We start from the raw sequence: 27,540 nt of genomic DNA, 5'->3' as shown, positions 1-27,540 counted from the left end.
CGTACTGTACGCATTGAGTGTAGAATATTTTTTCTGTTTTTATTACTTTTTTAGTATATGTATACATGTGTTTTTACTTTTTCTTAATGTCTTCGTGTCCTTTGATTTCCTTGAATAAATATGTGTATGTGTACGTGTTTTTTTTTCTTAATTATGCGTTTCGCTAAGTTAGCATGAAAGTTTTAAATGTTATAAAAATGGGTTTTTGTTTTGACGGATATTGCATGAGAATTCGTTCATAAGCGTAGTTATTTGGCCAATTATCTGGCTTGCGATAACCAGTGGGAAGACAACTTCTTACAATTTCGTAGGAAGCGTTAACCAAGACAACACACTTCCAATTGATTTTTGATATTTTTTCTTAATCGGACTATGTCCCCTTTGATTAAAAAGGATTGGCCTATAAAAACGCTTATGTTATCTTCATTACAAACAGTTTGCATTATCTATGCTTTCTTCGTCCATTCGCATCAAAGAATTCTTCACTTTCTTTGCAGAATTTAAGAAAATGCCTCTCCTTAATTTTGAAAATCGGACAATTGTCGGTCTTTGATAAAAAAAAATGAAATCAATTAAAGGGTGTAAAAATATATCTGATAATAATAAAAACTGTTCCAGCAATTCATCGACGTTTCATTTAAAATGGAATAACAAACTTTTTACTTGCTCGCGGTTCGGTTGAGTGTGAATTTGTACTTTGATTTTTAAATTTTACGACGGGATTTCATTCAATTATTCTAAAACCTAATTAAATGCTCTCTCTCTATTCCTCGGGTACTCTCCACTGCAACTGCTTGCCTCTATCATATAGATTTTTAAGGGCAGCAACAAACTTATTTTCCACTTGTAGTTGCAGGTAATGTTTGTATAACTGCAGCGTAGTGCGGGCATCCTCGACAGAATCATGTGTTTCTGATTGTATTTTCGTTCCCAAAAAATGCCAGGCTAAAAAACGTAGAGATACCATGCGATGATGCGGCAGATGGAACAAATGTACAGTGTCAATTATTTGCTCGGAGGGGACGAACATATTTATAACACTGAAATGATAAGTACAACATACATAAAATATTAGATTCGTTTAGTTGCACATTGCAGTTGTTGTTGTTGATGTTTCTCTATACCGAAAATCATTTTTCAATCCATGGCCGACAAATAAAACTCCTACATCTACCAAATATTTCAGCTTTTGGTACGAATATTTTAGGGCAGTCAAACGTTTATTGCTAAAGTTCGCATCCAAATCGCCCGGTTTAATACCAGAAAATTGAGTTAGGTAATCGGCAACTTTTTCTTGTGTTGATATGTAATCGTCCATGAATGGTATACCTTCATCGGGACCTTGTCTAAAAGATCATAAAAAAAAACACATGAAAATGCAAGACCAATGAAACAAAAAAGTTAATTGGTTCTTCCGACTATAAATTGGCATACCAGAGAGTAAGGGTTGCATCAAGCAAATATTTCAGGAAATTTATTGATACTTTCCCAAAGTATTCTTTGTTTGTGTAATTTGTTATAGTAGCTTACCCGCGTATACATGAAATCCTCGCAACGCTCATGTGACATGGTTTTATGGTTGCTGTTTTGCCATCTGGACGTATTTCACTCTCTTGTGGATTTAAGGTGACAAACTCAGCATCCATAGCGACCAAATCACCGGCCTGCGGCATTTCATTCAGTTGCAAGGGTTTTAATAATGTATCTCCACAATTTTTTCCATGTACAACAATGTTACTGATTTCCTGCCAATGAATGAAGCTTATTAGTTTTCTTTAAGTATTGATAGATTAGAAATAACATGACACACACTTTCATGAATGGATTGTACAGAGGTTGAGGCTCATTGTGCGGAATATCGGCGATTGCATCAAATTCACTCTTGTCCAAGTTGATACTGCTGTAAAATAACACGCAAGGCACTTTCCAATCCAAAGTAAACCACACTGATTCTTGGTTTGATACTGGCGAAATGCTTCATTATAAATGGTAATAGGCATACATTTAACATATATTATTATAGAGACAAGCAAGATACGCATGTAATGATCTAGCTTACCTAAAATCATTGAAGATGTACCACTGCTGTTGATCTTCTGGACTTCCCATGGTTTCCATTTTCATGGTATGATACTTTTTGCTGACATTGATTAAAGAAACAAGATTCTTTTGAGACCCATCGTCTATTTGGCAAACAACTGCATGTAAAGCATATTCACGGTATGAATCTTCGTTTACATTTACCGAATAAACTAAAAACAAACGTTTACTGAAAGGACATATATGGTATGATAATAGGTTGTTTACCATTATTATTTATGTTAGAAGCTTGATTTTCACACGTTGTAAAATTTGCTTCCGTAGCTTTTGTATTGCTATTCTCGGTTTGGACGCTCAATTCGCCATTTTCACTAATGGCCATAGAAAATGATAAAGGAAACCATGATGTTTGTCGTCCACTTGGAGAAATATTTACATTTTGATTCATTGTTGGTGATTTTCGGTCGGGATGCAGGAAATGACAGTCACTGCGAGAACAATTTATGCCATAACGACATGGTTTATTCGTATTTAACGTTGCAGGACTATCCGATAAATTAGAGCTGTTGCGATTAAGATGCCTTCTCAAGAAATTCAAATCCCTTTCGTTATTTAATCCGCAGTTTACGGTTAACATTTGTGGCAGGCCTGTCACCTAAAATCATGTGTGAAGAAAGTTTTAAATGAGAATAAATTTTCTTGCTTGGCTTACCTTTATTATTTGTTTGCTTGGAGAAAACTTTTTGCAATTTTCACAAAAAGCTTGTATGGCCTTCTCTGAACAAAGAGATCCTTTCAAGATTGTACCAAAGTTAAAGTATTCTGCCTCTTTTGATTGATGGGGATAGCTGAGATTGCATGTCAATAGAATGCTCTGCTTAGTCTTCTCCTCGTTGCACTTGAGGCAGCGGTTAACAGTGGTTTGTTTTGTGCCAAAAAGGCGGCTTATCTCAGTATCTGCATTAACTTTACTGCGTTCTCGTTGGTACTCCTCGTTCTTCAAATGTTCATCTAAATTGATAAAAACTTGTTTAACATTTTTAAACCACCCTCATATTTTTCTTACCACTCTTCAGATCGATGCCTTGGAAATATATGTCACTCGTTTCCTCTGTTTGATATTCTTCTGGATGTGTTCCTACAATAAAAGCATTTTTATTCATAATACACAATTATGGGTGTCTTGAAATATCACTTGCTTACCACCACCACATGTCAATGCTCCGCTGAACCTTAGATTACATAGATGGTCGTTCTTGTTGGTTTCTAGAATTTCATAATGCATTTGATGCAAAATGAAACGATTCCAATTCTATAAATCATGTTTGTGTCAAAGGTGATTACTTTTATTGACTGAGTTACACTTAGCTTACCTGTATCAAATTCAAAAGATTTACATTTGAAGACCTGTCCGATAATATAAGCCCCAATGCCGATGCCTCCGGTACTGTGCGAAAAGAACGCAAGAAATTGCTAGCCTGACACGGGGTAGAGGCTGAAATTGTGCGTGGTTACTTAAAGCTAGGAAAAGCAGAGCACATTCAAGTACCTGTACATTTATCGAACATATAGAAAAGGAAACCCAGTTCACATGTTAGACAAAATTCCTTATTGCATCTGTGATCCAATAATTTTTGGCGCAATGGTTCAATAAAATACAGTACTTGTAGCATTGGATTGCAGTAAGAATTTGGCAATGTGGCTTCCAATCCAGCAAAGCACGTTTGATTATGCTGCTCAAAATCGAAATCCTGCGTCCCCAATTTAGAATATTTCATTTCGACTTTACGATAACGCCTTGGTATAATCTTAACACCGGAATCGGAAGACTTGGATGCAATTGTAAGACCATTGCCTGAGCCAGCAAGTCCACTTGCATTTTCCAAAACGTAGGGTATTTGATTACGTCTTTGAGTCCTGGGATTGGGGGAATAACCGATAGGACCTTGCATTTTCATCTGATTTAAAATGTCCTGCTCAATTGGCTTTGAGCGTAAATATTGATAGCGCAAAAGCTCCGCAGGCCAGTCGGAAAACCAACGGGACCCAGTCACCAAAGGAGGCAAAACAATCGATGATAATGGGAATGTTGTATCAGTAATGGGTACAATTGGCAACTGCGGCGGTGGATCTGCAAATTCAGTGTCTCGCGAAAAGTTATTGAATTGAGGTTGTGCTGCATTTACTGCGGTTATAATACTAATATGACCAGATTGATCACCAAATGCCATAACTTGAGACGAGGAGCTGACATCGAAACTAAGTAAACATTGGCTACCCGACGTATTGATCTGGTACATGGATACACGTGGCTCACTAAGCTCTACCGTATCAACCAGTTGAACCTGTCCATAGCTGGAAACCACAGCCAGTCGAGAAGTTTGCGAAGGTATAAATTTTATAAGCTGTGGGTCAATCAGCACTTGTATAGGCGACACCAGGCGTAACATTCGCAAATCGTAGACCATAAGAAAACGGTCCACAGAAAGAGTTCCCTGACGACCACTATATCCACATGATATCAAATAGTTGCCTTGCACATCAAAATCTGAAAGACTTCCAGTGTGTGTCTTAATGGTATGCTCGACGTGCAGTGAGTTTAAATCCCGCAATGCAACATTACCAAATGGATCTCCGGCAAAAAGAAAACGTGAATTTTGCCTTAGCACTGTGCATCCTGCCGTCCCAACATGTTCCTTTAAATATATATATATATATATTACTTTATAGATTTGCATAAAATATGTATATGATTTCTAAGTAACGTACCAAATTTGTTTCCTTTAATGTTCTCATATCGAGTTCAATCATTTCATCTTGCAGACCTGCCATAATCAAACGGTGTGGTGACAATTGCTCCATGCACACCATTTCAGTCATGTTTTTCGACTTGTGTGTAAATTTCGGAATTCCTCTTCGGATTTGATGCCTCAAAGAGGTTTGAGTCAACGCCAAAATTCCCGAGTCAATGGTGGAAATTTGACGCACTATGTCAGTGGGATGGACTTGAAAGGATGTATACTTCTGCAAGTTGCTACTGTAGTATGATGTTACATGTCCCTAATGGACAAAATGTTTGAAAATCAATGTCATATGGAAGTATTTGTCGTGTTTATATTTACTTACCCCTTGATTACCCATCCATAGAAGTTCCTCGTAACTGTCGAATGTGACAGCCGACACTCCAAAATTTTCCCCTCCATCAGCAAGTATTGGAACCATTTCCATGTAATCGGGTTCGCCAGAGCTCAAGTTGAATCCAGTAAAATTAGGAGAGTAGTGAGTTGCGGAACGACTACCACCCCCATCATAAACATCTATGTTTTGAGTTATGTCATAATGAAGAATAATATGGTAGAATATATAAGCAGTATAAAGGGTTATGGTAGGATTGGTTGGCAAAAAAAAAAAAAAAAAAAACAAATAACCTATAATGAGTCTTACACATAAGAAAGAAACTTTTTGGGGGTTTTGTATATTAAATATATATGTATCAATAAATTACAAAAAAAATATGTATTGGGTTGCCCAAAAAGTAATTGCGGATTTTTCATATAGTCGGCGTTGACAAATTTTTTCACAGCTTGTGACTCTGTAATTGCATTCCATCTTCTGTCAGTTATCAGTTGTTACTTTTAGCTTGCTTAAGAAAAAAGTGTAAAAAGAGTATATTTCATTAAAGTTCATTCTAAGTTTTATTAAAAATGCATTTACTTTCTTTTAAAAAATCCGCAATTACTGTTTGGGCAACCCAATATATGTATAAAGTTGGATGGTTATCCAACGTGGCATACCCTTGGTATAAAATTGGAATTCTATTTGAAAATATTACGAAATAGCTGCCTATTTAAGCGGGAAAATCGTATTTTCTTGTTTTTAGAGGTTCATTTCATTATTCCAAAGATAATATATAGCTAATGGTTATATTCCAAAGTAGTGGAAATATCTTCGATTCCCTCTACTGGCAGACCTCAGACCCTATTCCTGCTATTCCTCTTAAACCAACTTTTAAGAGCCTTCAATCTAAAGGATAAGAGGATTCTAGGACGGAAAACATCTGCTCCCGGGCATTTTTCTTTCTGTGGAATGGAAATAACATTGTCTCTCGGACATTATCTGGCCGTAAAAATTTAAAGACGTCGAAACTTCTGATCGCCAAAAGGACACTGGACTCGAACAAAATTTACTTATCATTCCCCTCTTCCGGCCCTACTTTGGGTACTCTACCTTAAAATGTATGGAGAATATGATCTTCCGCAAATGTATCTTCTACGAAGATTTAACGATCATCAAAGAAGCTGTCGTCACCCAAGACTTCTTAGTTACAGATTCCTCCGCTGATATTCTCCGGTACATGGATTACCTCCTGCCGATTTCTGGCAAAAAAGGTTGGTCTTTCTCATTTATTGCCAATCCATTGATTGTAACTCATAATAAATCCAAAATCCTCCACACTTCTCACCAAGTGTGTCCGACAAATATCAAATTGTCGGTACTTTCGCAGCTCGAACAATTTTGCAGGGCCATGCTGATTAACTTTTGAGACCCATCAGTAGGCTACCGGATTTTTTAGGGCCTGGAAACTGTGCACATAATTTGTTTATACCGCTATAACCATATACAATTTCGTAAATTGATCAATCAATAAAAATCCTTAATTTCTTGGTCAAATTAGCTCGACTCTTTCCCCCTTTGGGAAAAAATAATAACGTAAAACAATAAATTCATTGACCAGCCATACCAGGCACACAAAATAAATAAACCCCTTTCCGTTTTTGGAAAACTTATCTCTATCTGCTTCAAATGGCATATTTATACCCATTGATAACCAGTAAGGAAAGGCAGAAGTAGGGCGGGCCGACTATACCTACACCACCCAGAATAAGTACTTCTTTCAATACATGGAACCTATTTTTAAATCTATTCAGAATTTAATTTTGCATACTTATTGAAATATTTAATAGAACCTTGTAAAATTTTTTTACGATAGGACCTAAATTGTAGCTTCTATTGGATGTGGGCCATACCGGATGAAAGATATATGTCGGAACTACATCTAAAGCTGGACCGACTTTGATGAAATTTTGCAAACGTATTGGCACGTTAAATAAAATGTCTAGTACTAAGTTTTGTAAAGATCGGAAAAAAATCTGTGGCTTCTACAGCCTTAAATGGCCATAACCAATGAAAGATATACATGGGAGCTATATCTTAATCTGGACCGATTTTGACAAAATTTTTGAAATCATGAGGACGTCGAATAAATCACGCTAAATCTTCTACAGATCGGACCAAAATTGTGGCTTCTGCAAGCTTAAAAGGCCATATTGGATGAAAGATATATATGGGAGCTATATGTAAATCTGACCCGATTTTGACAAAATTATGCACACGTATGAAAAAGTCCAATAAAATACCACTTGCTTAATTTTGTACAGATCGGACCAAAATTGTGGTTTCTACAGCCTTAAAAGGCCATATCGGATGAAAGATATATATGGGAGCTACATCTAAATTTGGTCTGATTTTGACAACATTTTGCTAACATATGAGGACGTAATGTCAAATTTATTAGAGATCGCACCAAAACTGTGGGTTCTACAGGCTTAAAAGCCATATCGGTTGAAAGATATATAGGAGGTATGCCTAAATCTGAACCGATTTTTTTCCAAAATCAATAGCGTTTGTCCTTGAACCAAAAAAAGGACTTGTGCTAAATTTCATGACAATCGGACAGCAAATGCGACCGATCGGCTTTAAATCATTTTGTGGTTCCATTTAGCAATGCCCGTCTGTCTGCCCATGTATTCTTGTGACTAAGGTAAAGTTGTTGTGGTGTCATGAAATTTTGCACAAGTCTCTTTTTTTTAGAAGAGAACGAAGAACGCTACTGATTTAAAAAAAATTGGATTAGATTTAGATATAGCTTCCATATATATCTCTCATCCGTTATGGACTTTGAAGGCCGCAGTCATCACAATGTTGGTCCGATTTTAACAAAATTTAGCATGAGATGTTTTATTTGACGTCACAGCAAAATTTCATAAAAATTGTTTCAGATTTAGATATAGCTTCCATATATGTATATCTTTCATCCGATATAACCTTAGAAGGCTGTAGTAGCCGCAATTTTGGTCCGTCTTTATAAAATTTAGAGCGAGAAGTTTTATTTGACGTTCTAGTATGTGTGCTTAATTTCATAAAAGTCGATCCAGATTAAAATAAAGCTCCCATATCTTCCATGTGAATCTTTAAGGCTGTAATAGCCACAATTTGGGTTCTATCGTAAGAAAATCTGACAAAGTTCTATTCAATATTTCAATAGGTATGCAAAATTATAGTCTGACTAGATTTGCAGATAAGTTTTAAAGGTTGTTTTTTAGCTATCATCATTTTGGTAACACTGTTTTAAATAGCTCACGTTTCGTGTTTTGTTTTACTGTCAGACATCTTTAGTTTGGTTTATAATTTAACAATGAATTGTGGATTTTGCAGTGAAGATCAGCCAGAAGCATTGCAAGAAATACCAATACATCAAGAAAAAGCCACATTTTGGTGCGGTTTATGCGCTGGTGGCATCATTGGACCGTACTTCTTCAACAATGATGTGAATCGTAACGTAACTGTGAATGGTACAGTGAGATGATATCCAACTTTTTCGAGAGCTTGACATGTGGTTTCAACAAGACGGTGCCACTTGCCACACAGCACGCGTAACAATGGACTTATTGAGAAGCGAGTTCGGTGAACATTTTATTTCACGTTAGGTACCGGTCAATTGGCCGCCTAGATCATGCGAATTAACGCCTTTAGATTACCCTTTATAGATTTAAAGTAGCACATAGACTCGGTAGTGTAGTCGGCCCCATCTGACTTTTGCTTTCAAGCAAATGAAAATTTTGCCACAAAAACGAGTCTTTCAAAAAAAAATTAAAACCGATTTTTTTTTTCAAAAAAGAATAAATAAAATTTTAGAAATAAAGCAAGAAAAAATATGTCTGAACTATAGTGCATCTTAACATTTTTGTTGGAGTGTGAAAAAATGCAATTTCCAAAACATCTCAACTAGTGTCAACGTTGTTTTTGAAAACGACACAAGCAAAACGAGTCAATGTAGACATAGCATACAATTTTATGGAAATAAAGGTCATTTAAAGCCAATAGGCCGATACAAACAATAATCGGTTGAAATCAAAAACTATTTTTAGAGCAAAAATGAGCGCAAAAGAAAAATGTCATCAAAATACTGAAGCTGATTCTCCGAAATTCTCATTATAAAACAAGCATATTCGCAAAGACAACCACACTTTGAAAGATGTGTTGGCAATCAGTACAAAATTCAGCTTGGACTTTAGTGACCACAATTTCCAAAAAAAAATATGGTATCTTAACCAATTTTACAATAGCAGAAGAATTTTGGTAATTCAGATGGCATTATGAACCACGAGTTAGAGATGTGGAAAACCATATTAGTTAAATGGCTTAGTTACAAATGTAAAACACCACATATGAAAACCATAGAATGGAAGGCAGCACTCATGCAAACTTTAACCAATAACCACCCTAATTTTACCGGAAAAATGACACAGAACATCATTTTCCGGGAAATTAGCATCATGCGTAGAAATTCCAGATTTGTTTTCTTCAACACTCAAAAGATTTTTTATTGAAATTTTTCTGTTATTCAACTTAGCACCATATGTTGTCTATATTGGGTTCTGTTTTATTTTTTCTTTTTTGTGTACTTTAAGCCGTAATGATAACCACCAACGATATAATTGAAATTTTTAGCAACTGTTGACTAACGAAGAATTTTTAATTATTCCATGTTGGCTCTACATATTCGAAATACTTTACTACCTTACTTTGAAATTTGCTTAATTAAATACAATTCGTCTTTCATTAAATGCCAAGCACCAGGGGCCGAATTACCGCATACGTGAATGACTAAAATCGTTCGAAATCTCTCTATAGTGAATTATGTATCTCTCTTAATTGAAAGGGAATTTTTGAAATTTAAGATCCCGAATGCTTAAATCGAGCATTACTTATAAAAACTTGGACATACAAATTTATATACAAGCGGTATAACACCCATTAAGTACAAGATCGATCACGCATGCGGTAATTCGACCCCAGAGCTTTGCATTCAAATTTTTAGAATTAATTTCTTTTTTTTTTTTCAATCCAAGCCAATATGGAGGTAATAAAGTATAATTTGTTTGTGTAATGAAAACCATAGCGCTGGGCAACGGTGCTGTGACAAACCCAATGGTAACCATTTCATGATCAAAGCGATATCCGGTTTGTTTTCGGAGTAGCAGGGAATTTCATTTCATTAGAGACGATTAGTCGGACCTTATCTAATTTAGATTCGATTTGCCCTATGACTCCTTAAATCCACATAAACTATGATCTTAATTAGATGACTCAAAATTAAAACTGTCAATCATCCAAATGCACTGTCCACCAGCCACCAAATTTCCATTTACACTCCTCTGAGAGGAACTTGAAATTACCGCGTACGTGATCGAGTACGCTTTTGAATCGAATGAAATTTCATCTCGTATTTAATGGATGTTATAACCCTTTTATAAACATTCCTATGTCAATTTTTTTATAAATTATGATCAATTTGAACTTTTGCGTTCTTAAATTTCAAAAATCCTTTCAATAAAAAAATACATAATTCACAATAGAGATTTCGAACAGTTTTACTCGTTCACGTATTTGGTAATTTGTCCCCTGGTTCTTCGAATCGGTTCTTCTGATGTATTGATGTGTCAATAAACAATTTTTTGATCATGAAGATCAAAATCATCAAATATAATAATAAAGCAAATTATTATAATTTTTATTTTCATTTCGCATTTTCTGCGGTCTTATTGTTTTTCATCACGAAGAACAATCAGATGTTCGTTGGTTTATCTAAAACGATAAATCGGAAGCTAACCAGATATTTTGGTGATTATTAAGGACTTTTGAGATGGATAGCCTTGCCTACACTACACATCTATCTATCATATCTATGGCATTATCCGGACGAAATTGGTTTTAGATTTTTCATTTTTGGCAATTTATGTGTGAAAACAAATGTTCCAAATATAAAATTTTATGAAAATTTGTTTGATCAAAAATTAGTTATAGACGTCTGGCCTAGAATCAAGGTGAAAGTTTTTAAAATATATGGATATACTGTTGCAGTAAGGAAATGGAGAAATTTTACATGCAAAGGTCTAATATTCAAATAGAATTAATTAAAACTCACCAATATTGTCCCCACAATAAACGTAATCCATGTATATGATTTTAGCAAGTTTTTCTGCTGCCTTTGCTTATTTTTCAAGATTTAAGTTTCTTTGTTTGTATTTTGCATTTTCATTCACTGTAAAATACAGAAACAACGGAGTCAATGCTAATAAACAACGGCGGCAATAATCTTTGACACATCACTTAATGAACCGTTTACATTTGAAGATTAATCGACCTATTTGGTTAGCTCAAGTTCATGCATGGCACAATTAAAGTCCAAAACAGAATGAGAGCGTTTTGAACATCGTACTACAATGTTAATCATGTTGAACTTTGGCGCTTGAAAGCGAGCGTCATTCGCGGCTGCCACACGTGAAGTTGTATTTTTAGTCGTTAAAGTTACAATATGTTTAATTTTTGCGAGAGGATTTCTTGACTTCTGTTTGCAGAGTTGCATTTTTCATTGCTCCTCAAAACACGTTCTAAGATTTAAGAAAAAAATCACAGCTGTCTTAACAAACATTTCACATTTGGATTTATTGCAAATTAAAACAATAAAAAAATGTATAAGTGCTTCTGGTATGCACTTTGAGCAAAGCGATGGTAGTAAACATGAAAATCTAGTCACCTTTCGAAACGGAACGTATACCAGTGGTTATGTCTATGTCAAGGACCTGTTGATCATAACATAATTCTCGATTTCACTTTGGAGAAAAAACAGCTAAAGTAAACAATAAGAATGTGAAAATGAAACAAAATGTGAAAAACTTTTAAAATCCAAACAAAGCATTTGACATTCTAGTGGGATTTTGATACAACTCTGATGTCAAATGCTTGGTTTGGATTTAAAATTTTTTTCACATTTTGTTCCTTTTTTACATTTTATTCCTTTTTTTCACATTTTGTTCATTTTTTCACATTTTAATTGTTTTAATTTATAATTTACACGTTTTTAATCACAAATCCTTTGATCTTGTGGCTGCTACATATGATAATGCGAATTAAATTGATGATTAAATGTGAACAGTCCGTCAGTATTTAATTTGTGTTACGTAGGCGCTGTAAGTTTCAATTTAGGGAGTACTCTTTTTGACATTTAATGTTTTTTTTGCTTCATTTTGTTTTTGAATTGGTAATATAAAACTAAGTAAATCTTGACTGAGCTCAACTAGAAGTGTTTTTTTTATCGCGGAAAAAAAGAAATAATTGCAATTCATAGAATTCTTATAATTTTGACTTTGAAACAGGCATCTAAGCTGCAATTTTTGCATAAAGATGCCTGGCTTCAGTCCACCTGACATGGACTTCGATGTCGCTGAGGTAGAAGCATCAACTTCCCAGAGAAATTTGATGGCCGAATCCAACAATAAAGAGAGTGCACAAATAAACAACAACAAAAGACACCGTCATGAATCCGCCCTGGGTTTAAATGATGTAGACATTCCGGATCTTAGTGAGAGGCTTAAGAAACATAAACAAACTGATGATAACCCATTTGGCATTCTTGGGGTTCTTACCCAAGTTGATTTTTCTGCCGCCTCTACTACTGCAACTCAACCCGCCCAAGCCGATAAGGGCAATAATAACAACAATGACAACAACAGCGGACAAAAGCCAAAATGGTGTCCACCTATCTTCCTTTTTAATGTAAATATTAAAACTCTCGTCGACTCCTTAAGGAAAACAATTCCGACATTTTCTTTTAAGGTAAAGAATATCAATAAAAATAAAAGTAAGATTTTTTTTGCTGATTCTTCCGTCCACTCCTCAATGATGGCGATATTGCGTGAAAAGGGAGTTCATTCATATTCATTTACACCGAAAGAACTTAAACAACCATCATTTGTACTGAGAGGTCTCATTGCAGACACTGGAATTGAAGAGATAAAGGCTGAATTAGATGAAATTGTCCCAGATACGGTGGCAAGTGTGTCGAGGTTTAGAACACAAAGAAATACTAACACTGGTCTTTTCTTAGTTTCATTACTGCCAGGAAAAGCACTCTCTGATATTGCTAATATCAAAGGGCTACAAAACCAAATTATTACATGGGAGAGGCCGAAGAAGAAGGACTCGGAAATTCAGTGCCATAGGTGTCAACGGTGGGGTCACGTTTCGCGGAACTGCAATTCTGCGTACAAATGCGTTAAATGTGACCAGAATCATGGCCCAGGCGAGTGTCAAAGGAGAAAAGAGGATTCTTCAGAACCCTATTGTAATAATTGTAGTGAGGCAGGTCATCCGGCAAACTGGCGTGGATGTCCAACATTTAAGAAATATGCTGTTGCTCGTAGGCAAAGGATTTCAAAGGCCATCGAGGAGAGATCTCTCGCAAAGGCCAATGTTAACAGAGCTGTCGGTATGTCCGCAATAACCCCAGGGCAGACTTTCTCGAACCTTTTTCACCAGCATTCAGCGCAACCTGGAGCACAGCAACAAAAGCCGCCAGCAATAGACCAGTTTTTGAAACTGGCTTCCCTTTTTTTGGAGCCCGAAGAGTTGACACTGGAACAGGAGGTGAATATATTTCTCTCTGAGTATGCGAACATGACCAAGGTCGAGGCCAAAGCAGAGTTTTTGCGCCTCCTAAATAAAATAAGAGTTAGTTATGGACCATAGGTTCTTGAGATTTCTAACCTTCAACGTAAGATCCCTCACTGACATCAGTCGTCAAATAGATCTTAAGGACACACTGCACCTCAACCGAATTGATATCGGCTTCATACAGGAATGCCACCTAAAAAGAAATAAGAAGATTAAATTGGATCGATATAACTTTATATGTGACAACTCACCTCTTGGAGTCGCCGTTGTCATCAGGAACCAGATTGGGTATGATCGAGTCTTTTTAAATGATGTTGGCATACATGTTTCCCTTGTCCAGATAGAGTTTTCAAACAACAACAAATTTTTAATTGGATCTCTCTACGTCCAATGTAATTATCCGGCACAAAAGTTGGAGGCAGACCTTTCCAAATTAATCCAACTTTGTAAGAGCTTCGATGGATTCATTCTTGGTGGAGATTTAAACTCAAAGAGCCCAGTTTGGGGTGACCACCTTGAAAACTCAAACGGTAAAATATTGCGCAATTGGCTTGAGGATAACAGTCTAGATGTTGTCCGAATCTGTGACTCATCCCCATCATATCCGAATGGTCTATCATATTTAGACCATTTCCTCGTTAGCCCACATCTTTTAAATCGAAATGTCCCAAATTTCGAAATATCAACCTTGCCGTCCTTCTCGGACCACTTCCCCATCAAACTGTCTCTTCGTGTAGATCACCCGGAATTGCTAATGAGAATTCCACGCACCTATACATCTTATAAAGACACGAACTGGGCCGAGTTCATCCAGGATATCAACGATGCTTCATGCCGACTACTGCCATCTTCGCCATCAAACCTAGAAAATTATGAAATAGATGATTTGATAAACAATTTTAATACATCATTTACAACAATCCACAATTCTCATAGTAAACAGATCTCAGTCAATGGCGAAAAGTTCCCTCTCTCGGAAAAAACCAAGAAGCTTTACAAAATTAAACATTTGTGGCAAAAGGAGCTAAAAAAGATCTTCCATCGAATTGGAAACAGAACAAACAGTGAGTACAACGTTTTATCAAAACAGATACAACTGCTGAAAATTATTATTAAGGAGTCTGTCAACATTGAAGAGGCTCAAAGGTTTAATAAGAAGTTACAAGATATTAAACCTGGTCCTTCCGCATTTAGAAAAATTTATCAAATTACTGGTAAAACTAAGGCGCCTTTTTGCCAACAACTAGTCCGCAACAATAACACCATTACCAATAGCTTAGACATCGCCCAACAATTCCAAGAGTTTTACTCTGATACATTCTGCCAACGTTTGCCTACAAATCCTGTTGATGACTTACTACCAAAAGTATCAAACTGTGTCGATGTCATTCCACGCCATATCTTCAACTTTGATCTCGATCTCAACGCCCTTCATAACCATGACGATCTTCATTTTACCAACCCTGCAAAAATCAAGGCCATTATTGAATCTATAAACAACAAAAAATCTAGCGGTCTGGATGGTATATCCAATTTTTTAATAAAAAGGTTTCCCAATTCTGCCTTGAAATTACTCACCTTTATATTCAACCACTGCATCAACAACGGGTACTTTCCATCTGAGTGGAAAGTTGCAAAAATTATCCCAATAAAAAAGAAAGCCGATGCAAAAACCCCGTCTGATTTTCGTCCGATCTCATTGTTGTCAAACATTGGAAAAATATTTGAACATGTTCTGAAAGACAAAATTGAAAATGGATTTATCATTGAACCCGTTACGAATTATCAGTTTGGTTTTAAGAGAGGGCACTCCACGCAACATGCACTCTTAAAATTCCAAAATGACATTATTGTAAATCTGCGGAATCAAACTTGTACAGTTGCAATATCCCTGGACATCGAGAAGGCATTTGATTCCGTTTGCCACCTCGGAATACTGTATAAATTAATCGATGTAGATATGGACCCTTACCTGATTAAATTGATGTCAAATTTCTTCGCCAACCGTAGATTTTGTGTCGATATTCGGGGCACAGCATCATCCTTTGGCTTCGTCAACAGTGGGGTGCCTCAAGGAAGCGTCCTTGCGCCCCATCTCTTCAATATCTTCCTTTCCGACTTTCCACATACAACACAATACTCCCAGGCCATTCTATACGCAGATGATTGCCTTATTTATGCCCATGATGTTTCTCCAGAGATTGCCCTGGCTAAAGCTGCACGACACCTCAGCGTCATAAATGATTATTACAAAACATGGGGCATAAAGATTAACGCAGCCAAATCCCGGGCCATCTGCATCAGGAATCCATCTGGTAAATGCCCGAAATTTGTTGTACCTCAAAGCAAGACATTGGAACTTACATTGGATGGAGTCAATATTCCGATAGAACAAAGCGTCAAGTACCTCGGCATCACATTCGACAAGATGTTGAAGTTTAATTCCCACGCTCGAGCAACATTACAAAAAACGAAAAAGATATTAGGTTCATTTTCTTATATATTGAATAGCAAGCATTTACCTCAGGCTACGAAATTATTGCTTTATAAGGTTGCTATCAGACCCGTGTTGACTTACGGTTTTCCAATATGGTTCACTATCTCCCCGACAGTAGCCAAAGAATTGGAAATTTACGAACGTAGAATTCTAAGGAAATGTGTAAACAGACATTACCAAAGTCGCACCAAAAAATACTCTAATACTTACATTTATGATATATCCGGCATTGAACCTTTATGCACATACGCGCTCAAGCTCCAGAAATTATTTGTCGGACGCCTGGCCACCCACGAAAATGACCTAGTAAAAGAAATATATGAATTGCAAGAAACTTCATCATGGGCTGATTCAGCCTATCTTTCTCCTGTTGCCATAATTACCCAAGTTGATGACAACGAATCAGCCCGTCACAGTACACCAGAATTTTACAAAAAATCCACACCTGGATCACATAGAGGATGATATACACTTATACACTTTATCCTTTTTTTGTTTTGTATAAAATTTTACCAATTTATTTATTTATTTTTTTTTAATATTAACACTTTTTTTAACAAGCAATACTATTGCTTTCCAAAAAAAAAATAACAACGTGCATAGCACAAATCAAGTTAACAAAAGAAATAAGAAATCAAAACATGTTAGCATTCTGCCTTCTATAGTATGAACGTTCGTTAGTTTATACCAATACATCTACAAATCTGTGATATTTACATTTTGACATTCATTCATTAATTGGTTCATCCATTACCCTCTGTTTGTTATTGCCTTTAACAGAAATTGTTATCTCGATTTATATGTTATTTAGTTCTAAGTATTTATTTTTTTTAACAGACTCTCTTAAGCTCTGTTAGCAATAGTAAAGGCCGTGAGCAAGCCTTTTTTTATTTTTGACATTTTGTTTTGTATTCCATTCATATACTCTTCACATTGTTAAGCATGTAGCCAAGTACCTGTACTCATCGTGTGTTAGAACGAGACAATAATAGTTCTAAATATATGTTAAGTTATCGATAAATGTATTCAAATGTAATCGAAAAAGAATAAGCCTCAAATAAACACATACATACATACATTCATTTTGTTTTTATTATATTTTTCTTTTTTTTCCTCAATCGTCCACACAGAAATTCTGCCTTACCCCCCTAGCATTGTTTTTAATTGAACAATATTAAGCATTTGCATCCAGTGTTGGTCTGACTCATTTTCTTTTGTAAAAATGCCTTGCGAAAACGGTTCACCCGGAGAAATGGATGTTGCTCTTCAAATCCTCGATATAGTAACTCCGCGGCATGTCAGCCAAGCAACCGATCCTCAGGTTGTAAGGGAAACCACCCAAACTGACCAGTTAAATAAGAAATTACTTAGCACATTTTTAGAACGCATTAACGTTATGGAGATTTTCCCTCCAGCTTCAAGTCCAAACAACGACGAAGATGAAGAATCCGCAGACTTTGAAGATTAAACTTTATTTTTTTAAATTGTATAGAAAGTAACTAAACTGAGTAATTATGAACTAAAAAATAAACTGCTATGAAATCGCCTTAAAATAAATTAAACTATATACGTCGTCTTTTGCTGCTCTGTAATGGGGGTGGTGGCGGAGTAGTCGAAGGACTATTTGATTCAAGTGACACCGAACCTCGTGTACGTTTTGGAGTTCTTTTTGGGCCATCCGAGAGTTTTGCAATTAGTTTTTTGTCCAGGTCTTTGGGAGTTGCAGGTGTGGGAGTATTGGACGGTGTAGTTTTTATCTGGTTAAGTGATTTATCTGGAATCAAAAAATTAATCAACAATTTATTTGCGAATTTTTTTGTTTCTTACTTACCTTTGTTAATGTTATCTGTTGCAATAGCAATTATTGATGGTTGCTCGTTATTTGGTTTTATTTCTTCTGGTTCTTTAATTTTCTTTAGCAATGATGAAAATTCAGCTTCAGGCAACGAAAATTCTTTTTCTTCATTAGGAAATGGTAATGGCTCCAAATCATCCAGTGCTTCCAAGTTGTAGAGCGTTCTCAAATGGCCCCATATACTTTCAGTGGTGAAATCACGATTAAGACTGCTGGACAGACGCTCTGCAATGCACGCCATATAAAAATGTTTATTGACTCCAACGGGTTTAAGGCAACCCATAGCAAAAAATAAATGAATCTCCTCCTCCGGCGTCCATTGATCCGACGAAGATGTTGAGTTTCTTTCTCGTGCCGTCATTGTCATGTCTTTTCATTAATACCAACGTTGCGAAAAAGTAACAATTCTACAACTATTAACTGGGTGTTTCAAAATGAATATTTGGTCAGTTAGTAGAAAATGTTAAAACACCCTGTGATTCTTTCCTAGTTGTTTTTGCAAAAACTGCTTAATACTTATACAGGAAAAACAACTTGAAATTCATTTACTTTTCATGAAGATGAAGGTATTTTAATATATGAAACACCCTGCACTAACAAAAGGTGAACGGTCGCCCTGTGCTTTTAACATGTTCATTTCGTATATAACATGGCTTTTGGAGGGCAGCACGTGTTAGGGTTTTCTCCCGATGGAAAACTATTTGCTCTTATCAATGATCAGGGAATTCTAAGGATATGGGATACCGATACCAACGAACTAAAACAGGAATATACACCAAATCTCCATTTGGCTGGTCCTTGCACGGCTTTGGTGTGGGTTGTTGCCGCGTCTTTCGGCACAACAAAAGACAAAAAGGTAAGTAAACAACAACACATGTCTCCCTCACAATTATTTAATATTTTATTTAAATTTCTGTTTCCCAACTGTAGGGCAAAAAGTCAAGGAAAAACAGCGAGAGCAAGGAATCAACGTTATACATTGCGCTGGGCAATACAAAAGGACAAGTTTCATTATATTCTTACGCTGAGGCTAAGGCAAGTTTTACTATTCGATTGTAACCTGCGCAAACTTTGCTTTCACAATGATAATCTTTATAGATTGACCGTAACCTTAAAGGTGAGGGACACAATGGTAAAATAACATCGATCATCAAAGATTCGGAAGGACGTCTCTTTACCTGTGGGGAGGATTGTCAGGTTGTTGTTTGGTCATTGACAGACGAACGCCAATTGTCTTCATGGAACGTGGGTCCAGAAAAGCCGTATATAATATCATTAACGCCTCTATCAAATAGCATAGTTGTCGGCTCAAGAACACTTAAGGTGTATTCAGTCAAAACAGAAGAATTAGTGCAATCCTTCACAGGGCATACATCTGAAATAAATCTCATGACCCATTTTGTTGGCAGTGACTCTTCTGAATATATCGCCACAACGTCCCGAATGGAGCGTATAATATGTCTATGGAAAATTGGTAAAAAAGGCCGTAATAAAGCGGCCATAGCCACACTTCTAATGGAAGATGTGGGATATTGTTTGTCATGCAACATAAATGATGAAAACATGCTTCAAATCTCCAGTGTTACACGTAGTGGCGTTATACATGTATATGTTTTGGATCTAGATAGGTATGTATTTACTTCAAGTCATTAATGTTGCGATAAGCGTTGCCATTCTTGGTTCCTACTTAAATAGGTAGGTTTTGTTTCTCTTGGTAGGTTGGTAGGCTGACCTCAATTTTTGGTAGGTTTTCCAAAATATAAATACCAAGTTTAGGTGTATTCGTTAAGAGTGCAGAATGTCGAGGGTGACTGTTACAAGCGATGTCACTGCTTCAAATGTCAGGAAAAATGTCGTAAGTTCTGATATTGACGGTAACTGTAACTAGTACGAGTGTTAAGGGATCTCTTAAAATGTTCGTAAATTCTGGGCAAAAAACGGGGCTTTTGTGCGTTCAATGCCGCATACAAATATGGTCAGATACGGTCCAAATCAGATGTTGAAGTGTCCTTGCAACTCACTTTAACGACAAAAATGGGTAGTATTTACTTCCAAACTCGGTACGGTTCTTCATTGAAATCGGGGTAAAAATACAACTTTTATGAACTTAAGATTTGTTATCGGAAATTCAGAACAAATGGTTGTTGTTGCAGTAGTGTGTTGTACACCAAGGCGACAGCCCTTGCCGATGAAATGATTGCCACACAAATGGTGATATATCAAGATGTAGGGGATTTTTGAATTTTATGCTCTTGAGTGATTTCAGCAAACAAACGGATGAACTAGATGTATATATCATATCGTCTGTGAATATAATGACGATCCATATACATAGGCTTGAAAATCTTTAATTGTATATGTTGCAAATGGAATGGCAAAACGGTCAACACTTCGATGGTGGGTATAAAGATATATACCGCATTCTTGGCTTGTAGAACATTGGGTAGGTTTTGGTCGGATTTGGTAGGATTTTTCATAAATTAGGTATAAAACGATTTTCTTGAGTGTCAACACTGGTTCTAACTAATTTATTTATCTGATTGCAGTATTAAGGCCGAGAAACCTGTTAAGCCCAAGGTAACAATCAGCATTGCTTCAGATAGTGCTACAGTTATAGAACCAATAACAGCAGTGGCAGCTTCGTTACAACATGCATCAAGACAGGGCGAGCTTATATTCGCGTACGGCGACAAACACTTTATGGCATTTGAACAATTGAAACCGAATTTCAAAGAGAAATTGCAGGTGCTTGTTCGAACAGATCCTCGCAAAGTTGTTAAAAAGAAAATTATGGGCAAACGTGGGGATATTAGTTCAGAAACAACTCTTAAAATTCAAACACCAATTATCGATGCCAAAGATGTTGATTACAAATCGTCCATAACAGTAGTGAAGAATGTTAAATCTTCAGACATGCCATTGGAAGCTCGATTAGAAAATTTGAATTTAAGTTTAACCGAGGGAAAAGTCATACCACAGGCGCAAAGTAAGGTGCAGTTGTTGATACAATCGTTACACAGCAAAGATGAAACGTAAGTTCATTTACATTAACTATTCAAAAATTGTAATTGTGATTTTTTTTTCTGTAGGTTGTTACGGTCCGTTTTGTGTACAAAAGATATGAAAACAATACAACTAACGCTACAAAAACTCCCAGTCCAATACGTTGGAACATTAGTCAATGAGTTAACGTTGCTTATGCAGCAGAGACATACTAAGTAGTTACATTGATATTTTCTAAAATAATAATAAAAACGAATAGTTTTACTTTGCAGTGTGGAGTACGCCATGAATTGGTTAAAGGTTCTCACTCAGACACATTCTAGCCAACTTTTGGCATTGGGTTCTGATGACTTGCTTAATAAATTCGGTCCATGTATTGGCATAATAGAACATCGAGCAAGTTGTCTAAAGGAAATGTCAAAGTAAGTTATGAATTAATTTAGATTGGAAAGGCAATAAAATTTAATTGAAATTTCAGACTGAACGGAAGGCTACAACTACTTGTCAGTCAAATTAAAAGACACAGTGAAGAAGATCAAGACAATTTAAAAAGTGATAGCGTTTTGGTAGTCGCAGATAATGATGGTAAACTTGAATTTTATTATGATTTTCATTCGAAAATAATAGATATTTTTTCAAATATGTTTTAAAGACTCTTCAAATTCGGATTTCGATGATGTCAATAATAAATCGTCCTCAGATGATGAATGGGAAGAGGGAGATGAAGATGGTAGTCAAAAAAATGGAGATGTTGATGATGATGACGAAGATGAAGAGATGGAGACAATGTAGATTTAAAGGGAAATTCATTATCATTTACTTGATAAGTTGGTCATATTATAATTAGTTGGTTTTCAATGTGATCGGCAGTCGTCCTCCCTTCCCTGATCAAGGATTAATGCAAATACATACAACGTATTTTTAACATCTAACAAATATATTTTTATTTCTTATTTTGATGTACATATTACGGTATTCAACAATCAAATGGATAATGTGTTTTCATGTATGGCAACAATAAGCAGCCAAATAGCATGGCGTTATAGGCCTTTGAAATTCAAATTTCTAACATTTCTAATGAAAATAAATATATGTATATGTGTTGAAACTAAAAATTCCATGTAAACTTCAGAGCATATGCACCTAAAATTGCATATGCTACCTTTTGGACTTAACATTAATTTTTGTTAGGAATTAGTTATGCGCGGGGTCTGTGCAAACTAATGATGAACTATTAAAGCAGTAAATGTTTCGTCTTGCATTTTTCCCGACTTGGCAGATAATGCTTATGGCATGAGTTGTTTAAGACCAGTTTGACTTAATGAAATTAATCAGGCCGTTAGTCGAGGCGTCGTGTGAGGAGATGTTGTCTTTATTTGCCAATTCAGGTTCAATTGCTTTGGCCAACTGTTTTCCAAGCTCAACACCCCATTGGTCGAAAGAGTTAATATCCCAAATAATTCCTTGAGTGAAAATTTTGTGCTCATACATAGCTAAAAGGAAATAAATGAATGTATTGCAATAAAATTATCCGTAAAATTTGTACTGAAATGACGGCTTACCAATTAGGGCACCCAAAATAAATGGTGTCACTTTTTTAACAACAATGGAATTTGTGGGACGATTTCCGGTAAATACCTTATGTGGTAAAAGCTGCTCAAGTTTTTCACCAGACATACCAGCCTTAGTAAGTTCAGCTTTAGCTTGCTCTGACGTTTTTCCCGACATTAATGCTTCTGTTTGAGCTAAAAAGTTGGCAAGCAAAATTTTATGGTGAGCGCCACCGGCAATTGGATTGTGAGTTTGTGCAGGTGCTATAAAATCGCAAGGAATCAAACGAGTTCCCTGATGTATCAGTTGATAAAATGCATGTTGACCATTAGTTCCAGGTTCACCCCAAATAATGGGTCCGGTATTGTAATCGACTACTTTGGAACCTGTTTTTGTAACGAACTTTCCATTACTTTCCATATCACCTTGTTGGAAATAGGCTGCAAATCGATGCAGATATTGATCGTAGGGTAGAATTGCGTGTGTTTCCGCATTATAGAAATTCGAATACCATATTCCCAACATAGCCAAAATAACGGGAGCCTACAATTATTTTAAATAGAAGCGTTTTCAAATCATTAAATTACTACCACTTACATTCTGCTCAAATGGTGCAGTCTTAAAATGGTTGTCCATGAAATGAGCACCTTCAAGGAGTTGTTCGAAATTCTCAAAACCAATCGATAGGCAAATTGACAAACCAATTGCTGACCACAACGAGTAACGTCCTCCTACCCAGTCCCAGAATCCAAACATATTCTTGCTGTCTATACCAAATTCTGTGACTTTTTCTTTATTAGTTGATAGGGCCACAAAGTGCTTTGCAACTGCAGCGGGCTAGAAAAAAATCGATTTATTTAGGAGCATACATGTACGTACAAACTTGCACTAAATACACTTACGTCTTTTGTTTTATCCAACAACCAGTTTTTAGCTGATGTTGCATTTGTGATAGTTTCTTGCGTAGTGAATGTTTTCGATGCTATGATAAACAAAGTGCTTTCATAGTTGACCTTGTTCAAGACCTCGGCCATGTGTGTTCCGTCAATATTGGAAACGAAATGGGAACGTAAACCTTTGCAATATGGCTTTAATGCCTCAGTAACCATAAGCGGACCTAAATCCGAGCCTCCAATACCAATGTTTACAACATCTGTAATTTGTTTTCCTGTAAATCCCCGCCATACTCCGGAAAGTACCTGGTTGGTAAATTCCTTCATATGGGTCAATTCAGCACGAACGTCAGGCATGACATTCTTTCCATCTACCAAAATTGCCTCTTCTCCGCGATTACGCAAAGCAATATGCAATACTGCACGATTCTCTGTTATATTAATGGCCTGCCCAGACATCATAGCATCACGCGCCTCTCCAACGTGCCTTGCCTTGGCCAATTCCAGTAAAAGGTTCCATTCTTCAGGTGTTATGCGATTTTTGGAGTAATCCAACAGAATATCTCCATCGTTGGGTGTACTAATGCGTAAACTAAAACATGGAAATATTAAAAATTATATCAATATTGCTGGGTTCAAATTGGATGTATTTAAATCCAATATATTTGTAAATTTTTTGTTTCTCTTTGAAAAAAAAAAAAAAAACTGCTCGAGCAACAACAAATAGAAATATTACTTTTGCCATACGTGTACAATTTCGAATACTACAATAATCAGATATGTTTCTGAAAAAAAAACTTTCAAGCCACATTTGTTGATACTTCATGAATTTGATAACATTTGAACTTGAGAAATTTGTACAACAAAAGTAGGACGCTTAATTATCCAGTAAAAAAACATATTGTGGTTAGACACTTTTAAATAGGAAAAATATATCGAAATAAAAAGGTAAATTTTAAATATTGTTGGAAACAAAAAAAACTATTTTTGAATCAAAATAATTTATAGAAAGAAACAAGTATTTGTAGGCAGCAACGACTGTAGTTAATGAATAAAGGCCTGGTAATGCTCTCGTAAATGAAGAATAAATGTATCGTAAATGTATAGAGGCAATTATGCTCATTATAAAACGTAGCATTTGACATTAAAACGCAATAATTTAAGTTAACAAAAAATAATTGATGGTGACATCGTAAACTTCAGGCATACCTCAAGGGCAGGTCGGAGGAGACGGCCCTCCACGAATTGGTGCGAGTAGTCGAGTCGTCTCTCATTCTGAAGGAGTACGCAATGACTGAATATTGAGACGCCATTGAATAACGAGGAGTTGGGTCGACAGTCAACGCCCTGAACCGCATGGGAGTCGAACTGAGTTTCTCCCTGTGTGACTGTATGCTACGTGACAGGCCTATCAACGCGGCCTTCGGATATAATGTAGTCAGAAGGCGGAAGGTAAGTGGAAGGTGTTCTCGGGCTTTCCCTGGAGGGAAGAATGGGAAACGAATCCTGTGTTTGAAGAGAATGATACATCGGTCTTTATAGATAGCTCCAAGATGGAGACAGGGACTGGATTGAGGCATACTCCGACACACGAAATATCGGTACATCGGTCAGACTGTCGGACGAGTGTATGTCCTTTCGGGCAGAGCTCTGTACCATAACGGTAGCCGAAAAAGATATTCTGGAAAGGGATGTACAGTTTTCGAAACTAATATACTAGTATACGGCCCTCAAAGCCGTGCGTTCTAGGACAGTTAGATCGAAGTTCTTGGCGGTATGCGTGGAATCCCTGAATAGACTTCGGTTTTACGGCGCTTACCCCTACTCTCATCTTGTAATTTCTCTTTATCACATACTTTTGATTTTCTTTTCACCACAGGTCAGACTGGCCACCAAGTAAACTCACCTTTTCCTGGCGAGCCACTCATTCAACCTTAACTATTAACGATATATTGTAATAAATTCCACAGAAAAATTATAAAATAAGAGAAAAGCAGTTTTCCAAATTAAATTTTTGGTTTGAAATTTGTTCAAACTTCAAATATTGTCAGCTGCCGCGGAAACGGAAGGTAAAATTTTGTTTTTACTGAATTCTACTTTCCGGTTACGGTCGACAGAGGTTCGGTAATAATTTGTATATGTATTCATAAGCCAAAACAAAAAAGCTGACACGTTTTCCTACATTTACGGTATGTTTACGAGAGCATAGCAGGCCTTAACAAAACAAAAAATGTTTACTTGCATTGGTTTTGTTAAATCTTTTCAATTATAAAAAGAATAGATTTTTAATTAATTCGTTTATTATTGACCAAATTTTATTTTAATTTAGAGTTGACCAATACAGCCCATAAGAAAAAAATCTAATTAAATTAAATTTTCTTTAAATTATTTTTATGGATTTTAAAGAAATCTGGCCCACGAACATTTCATTAACGAAGAGTGGGTAGAAGTGAGTGACAAGGAGCGACATCACTTAGTAGAGAAGCTTGACACCGCTGAATACCGCATTATTATTTTCTTATGTTCTTGCTAGGCATTGAGAGTCATAGGCGGACAAATAAGAACAAATAAAAACAACCACCACAGAGGGGGTCAAATTTGTCATATCCCCTCCTTTGTTGAATTCACAACGTCACAAAAATGGAGAGCGCTTTCTCCCCTTCTCTATGAATATATTCATGCAATTAGGAGACTGTTCATTTTGGTTTGAAAATTACACTACTTATCCTGGGGCGGGCTATTAATTTGCATTTATCTCACTGTTGTCAGGATTTTTTTCAGAGTAAATAATAGTTTTAAGACCCATATATTGTTCCAATTATAACGAAGTAGTATTAAGATATTGCGCAGACTGAGTGTGTATTTTTGGACTTGATTATTGCCATCCATGGCTATATGAGAAGAAATCCATAGAATCTCTATGTGAGACTGGTACGAGCACAAACGACTAGCTCAAAAACCCGTCTTGTCTGGCAGGCGGCTTCCACTAATTGAATTTGAAGTTTTTTTTTGATAATGTTTGGTGAAAGTTCAAATTGAATTTTTCAGAAGCTTCACTAATGTCATGTGCCAACAACAATCTACTTCCAAGCAAAACAAATCTGGCAGCCATAGTTTGTTGGAAGACCTTGTGGGTTACAGATCAGTAACAATTACTTTTCCAAAGCAATAACTGGAAACGTCTAGAGTGTGTAATTTTTTTATTTAAATTTCCAAATTCATTAACTTGACCTTGCATGTAACCCCTGCTTGTTTGAAATGTAAAATTGAGACTGTTTCCACTACATCTTCCCTAGCGGAGTATAATCATTCATTTTTTTCTTACCTGAATTTCTTGAAGCGTTCAGGATCTTTATCGAAAAGTTCCTTGATACAAATTTTTTCACCATTCTCTTTGTAATGTACTTGCAATTTCTTGTATACTGGTTCGGTGGTTAACAGTGGTAGTGGTCCGGCCATTTCCCCTTTTAATTTGTTATGCACAGGAGAATAAAAATATATTACCCAATGAAAAGTGGAAAAGTGAAATTAATGATGCAATGCGCGATCAAAGCGTATGAAACAATAAATGAAATAGAAATGCAGTTTTTGAAAATAACTCCAGCTAGCAAGCAACCTTTTATACAGAATATGCTCAATGTCAAATGAATAACACAGTTGGCCAGCAGTGTTGCCAATTAACACTTGATGAACAAAGGCAATGACGTTATAGCGTTTTTTTTGAGAATTTGATAACATTTTTCTTTTGAAAAAACTGAAATAAGACCGGCACTAGGTACATATTCCACCGAAAAATCAATAAATTTGCTGTTTTAAGATTAAAAATTGCTTTACTTAGACTTAAAATGTTGCAAGAAAAATACTATGATTTCATTCAGTGGGACATTCCCCGTTATTTATGATAA

General features: G+C 36.1%; 4 protein-coding genes and 2 long non-coding RNA genes across 6 annotated transcripts; 1 reads left to right on the top strand and 5 right to left on the bottom strand.

Annotated features, from left to right (window-relative positions):
• Window positions 1–18: 18 nt before the first annotated feature.
• Window positions 19–11,448, bottom strand: LOC106095278 (PAN2-PAN3 deadenylation complex catalytic subunit PAN2). Its single transcript, XM_013262519.2, has 14 exons — window positions 11,309–11,448; window positions 5,167–5,357; window positions 4,810–5,100; window positions 3,590–4,736; window positions 3,414–3,535; window positions 3,244–3,352; window positions 3,107–3,178; window positions 2,753–3,051; window positions 2,308–2,695; window positions 2,060–2,252; window positions 1,813–1,975; window positions 1,531–1,745; window positions 1,125–1,346; window positions 19–1,040 (listed from the first exon to the last, which is right to left on the bottom strand). Exons 1-14 carry the CDS (start codon window positions 11,337–11,339, stop codon window positions 764–766), a joined length of 3,720 nt encoding a protein of 1,239 aa, XP_013117973.2. The 5' UTR covers window positions 11,340–11,448; the 3' UTR covers window positions 19–763.
• Window positions 11,449–16,036: 4,588 nt separating this feature from the next.
• On the bottom strand, window positions 16,037–16,840 carry LOC131998072 (uncharacterized). Its single transcript, XR_009398531.1, has 4 exons — window positions 16,717–16,840; window positions 16,544–16,636; window positions 16,201–16,483; window positions 16,037–16,052 (listed from the first exon to the last, which is right to left on the bottom strand). It is a non-coding gene; the product is annotated as an uncharacterized LOC131998072 (long non-coding RNA).
• Window positions 16,841–17,786: 946 nt separating this feature from the next.
• Window positions 17,787–18,595, bottom strand: LOC106095082 (MRG/MORF4L-binding protein). Its single transcript, XM_013262325.2, has 2 exons — window positions 18,165–18,595; window positions 17,787–18,107 (listed from the first exon to the last, which is right to left on the bottom strand). Exons 1-2 carry the CDS (start codon window positions 18,553–18,555, stop codon window positions 17,896–17,898), a joined length of 603 nt encoding a protein of 200 aa, XP_013117779.1. The 5' UTR covers window positions 18,556–18,595; the 3' UTR covers window positions 17,787–17,895.
• Window positions 18,596–18,770: 175 nt separating this feature from the next.
• Window positions 18,771–22,127, top strand: LOC106095055 (WD repeat-containing protein 43). The gene is made up of 8 exons (XM_013262298.2): window positions 18,771–19,044; window positions 19,119–19,223; window positions 19,287–19,816; window positions 20,735–21,220; window positions 21,278–21,406; window positions 21,464–21,613; window positions 21,670–21,776; window positions 21,844–22,127. Exons 1-8 carry the CDS (start codon window positions 18,838–18,840, stop codon window positions 21,981–21,983), a joined length of 1,854 nt encoding a protein of 617 aa, XP_013117752.2. The 5' UTR covers window positions 18,771–18,837; the 3' UTR covers window positions 21,984–22,127.
• Window positions 22,108–27,275, bottom strand: LOC106095064 (glucose-6-phosphate isomerase). Its single transcript, XM_013262309.2, has 5 exons — window positions 26,961–27,275; window positions 23,645–24,227; window positions 23,340–23,579; window positions 22,754–23,285; window positions 22,108–22,684 (listed from the first exon to the last, which is right to left on the bottom strand). The coding sequence occupies exons 1-5, from the start codon at window positions 27,092–27,094 to the stop codon at window positions 22,494–22,496; spliced, it is 1,680 nt and encodes a 559-aa protein (XP_013117763.1). The 5' UTR covers window positions 27,095–27,275; the 3' UTR covers window positions 22,108–22,493.
• Window positions 26,000–26,949, bottom strand: LOC131998071 (uncharacterized). Its single transcript, XR_009398529.1, has 2 exons — window positions 26,358–26,949; window positions 26,000–26,299 (listed from the first exon to the last, which is right to left on the bottom strand). It is a non-coding gene; the product is annotated as an uncharacterized LOC131998071 (long non-coding RNA).
• Window positions 27,276–27,540: the final 265 nt, after the last annotated feature.

The sequence above is a fragment of the Stomoxys calcitrans genome, chromosome 5 (genome assembly GCF_963082655.1).
Source record: "Stomoxys calcitrans chromosome 5, idStoCalc2.1, whole genome shotgun sequence".
Classification (NCBI taxonomy): domain Eukaryota; kingdom Metazoa; phylum Arthropoda; class Insecta; order Diptera; family Muscidae; genus Stomoxys; species Stomoxys calcitrans.
The sequence above is the reverse complement of the archived record's forward strand: the minus strand, read 5'-3'. Positions and strand labels throughout refer to the sequence as shown.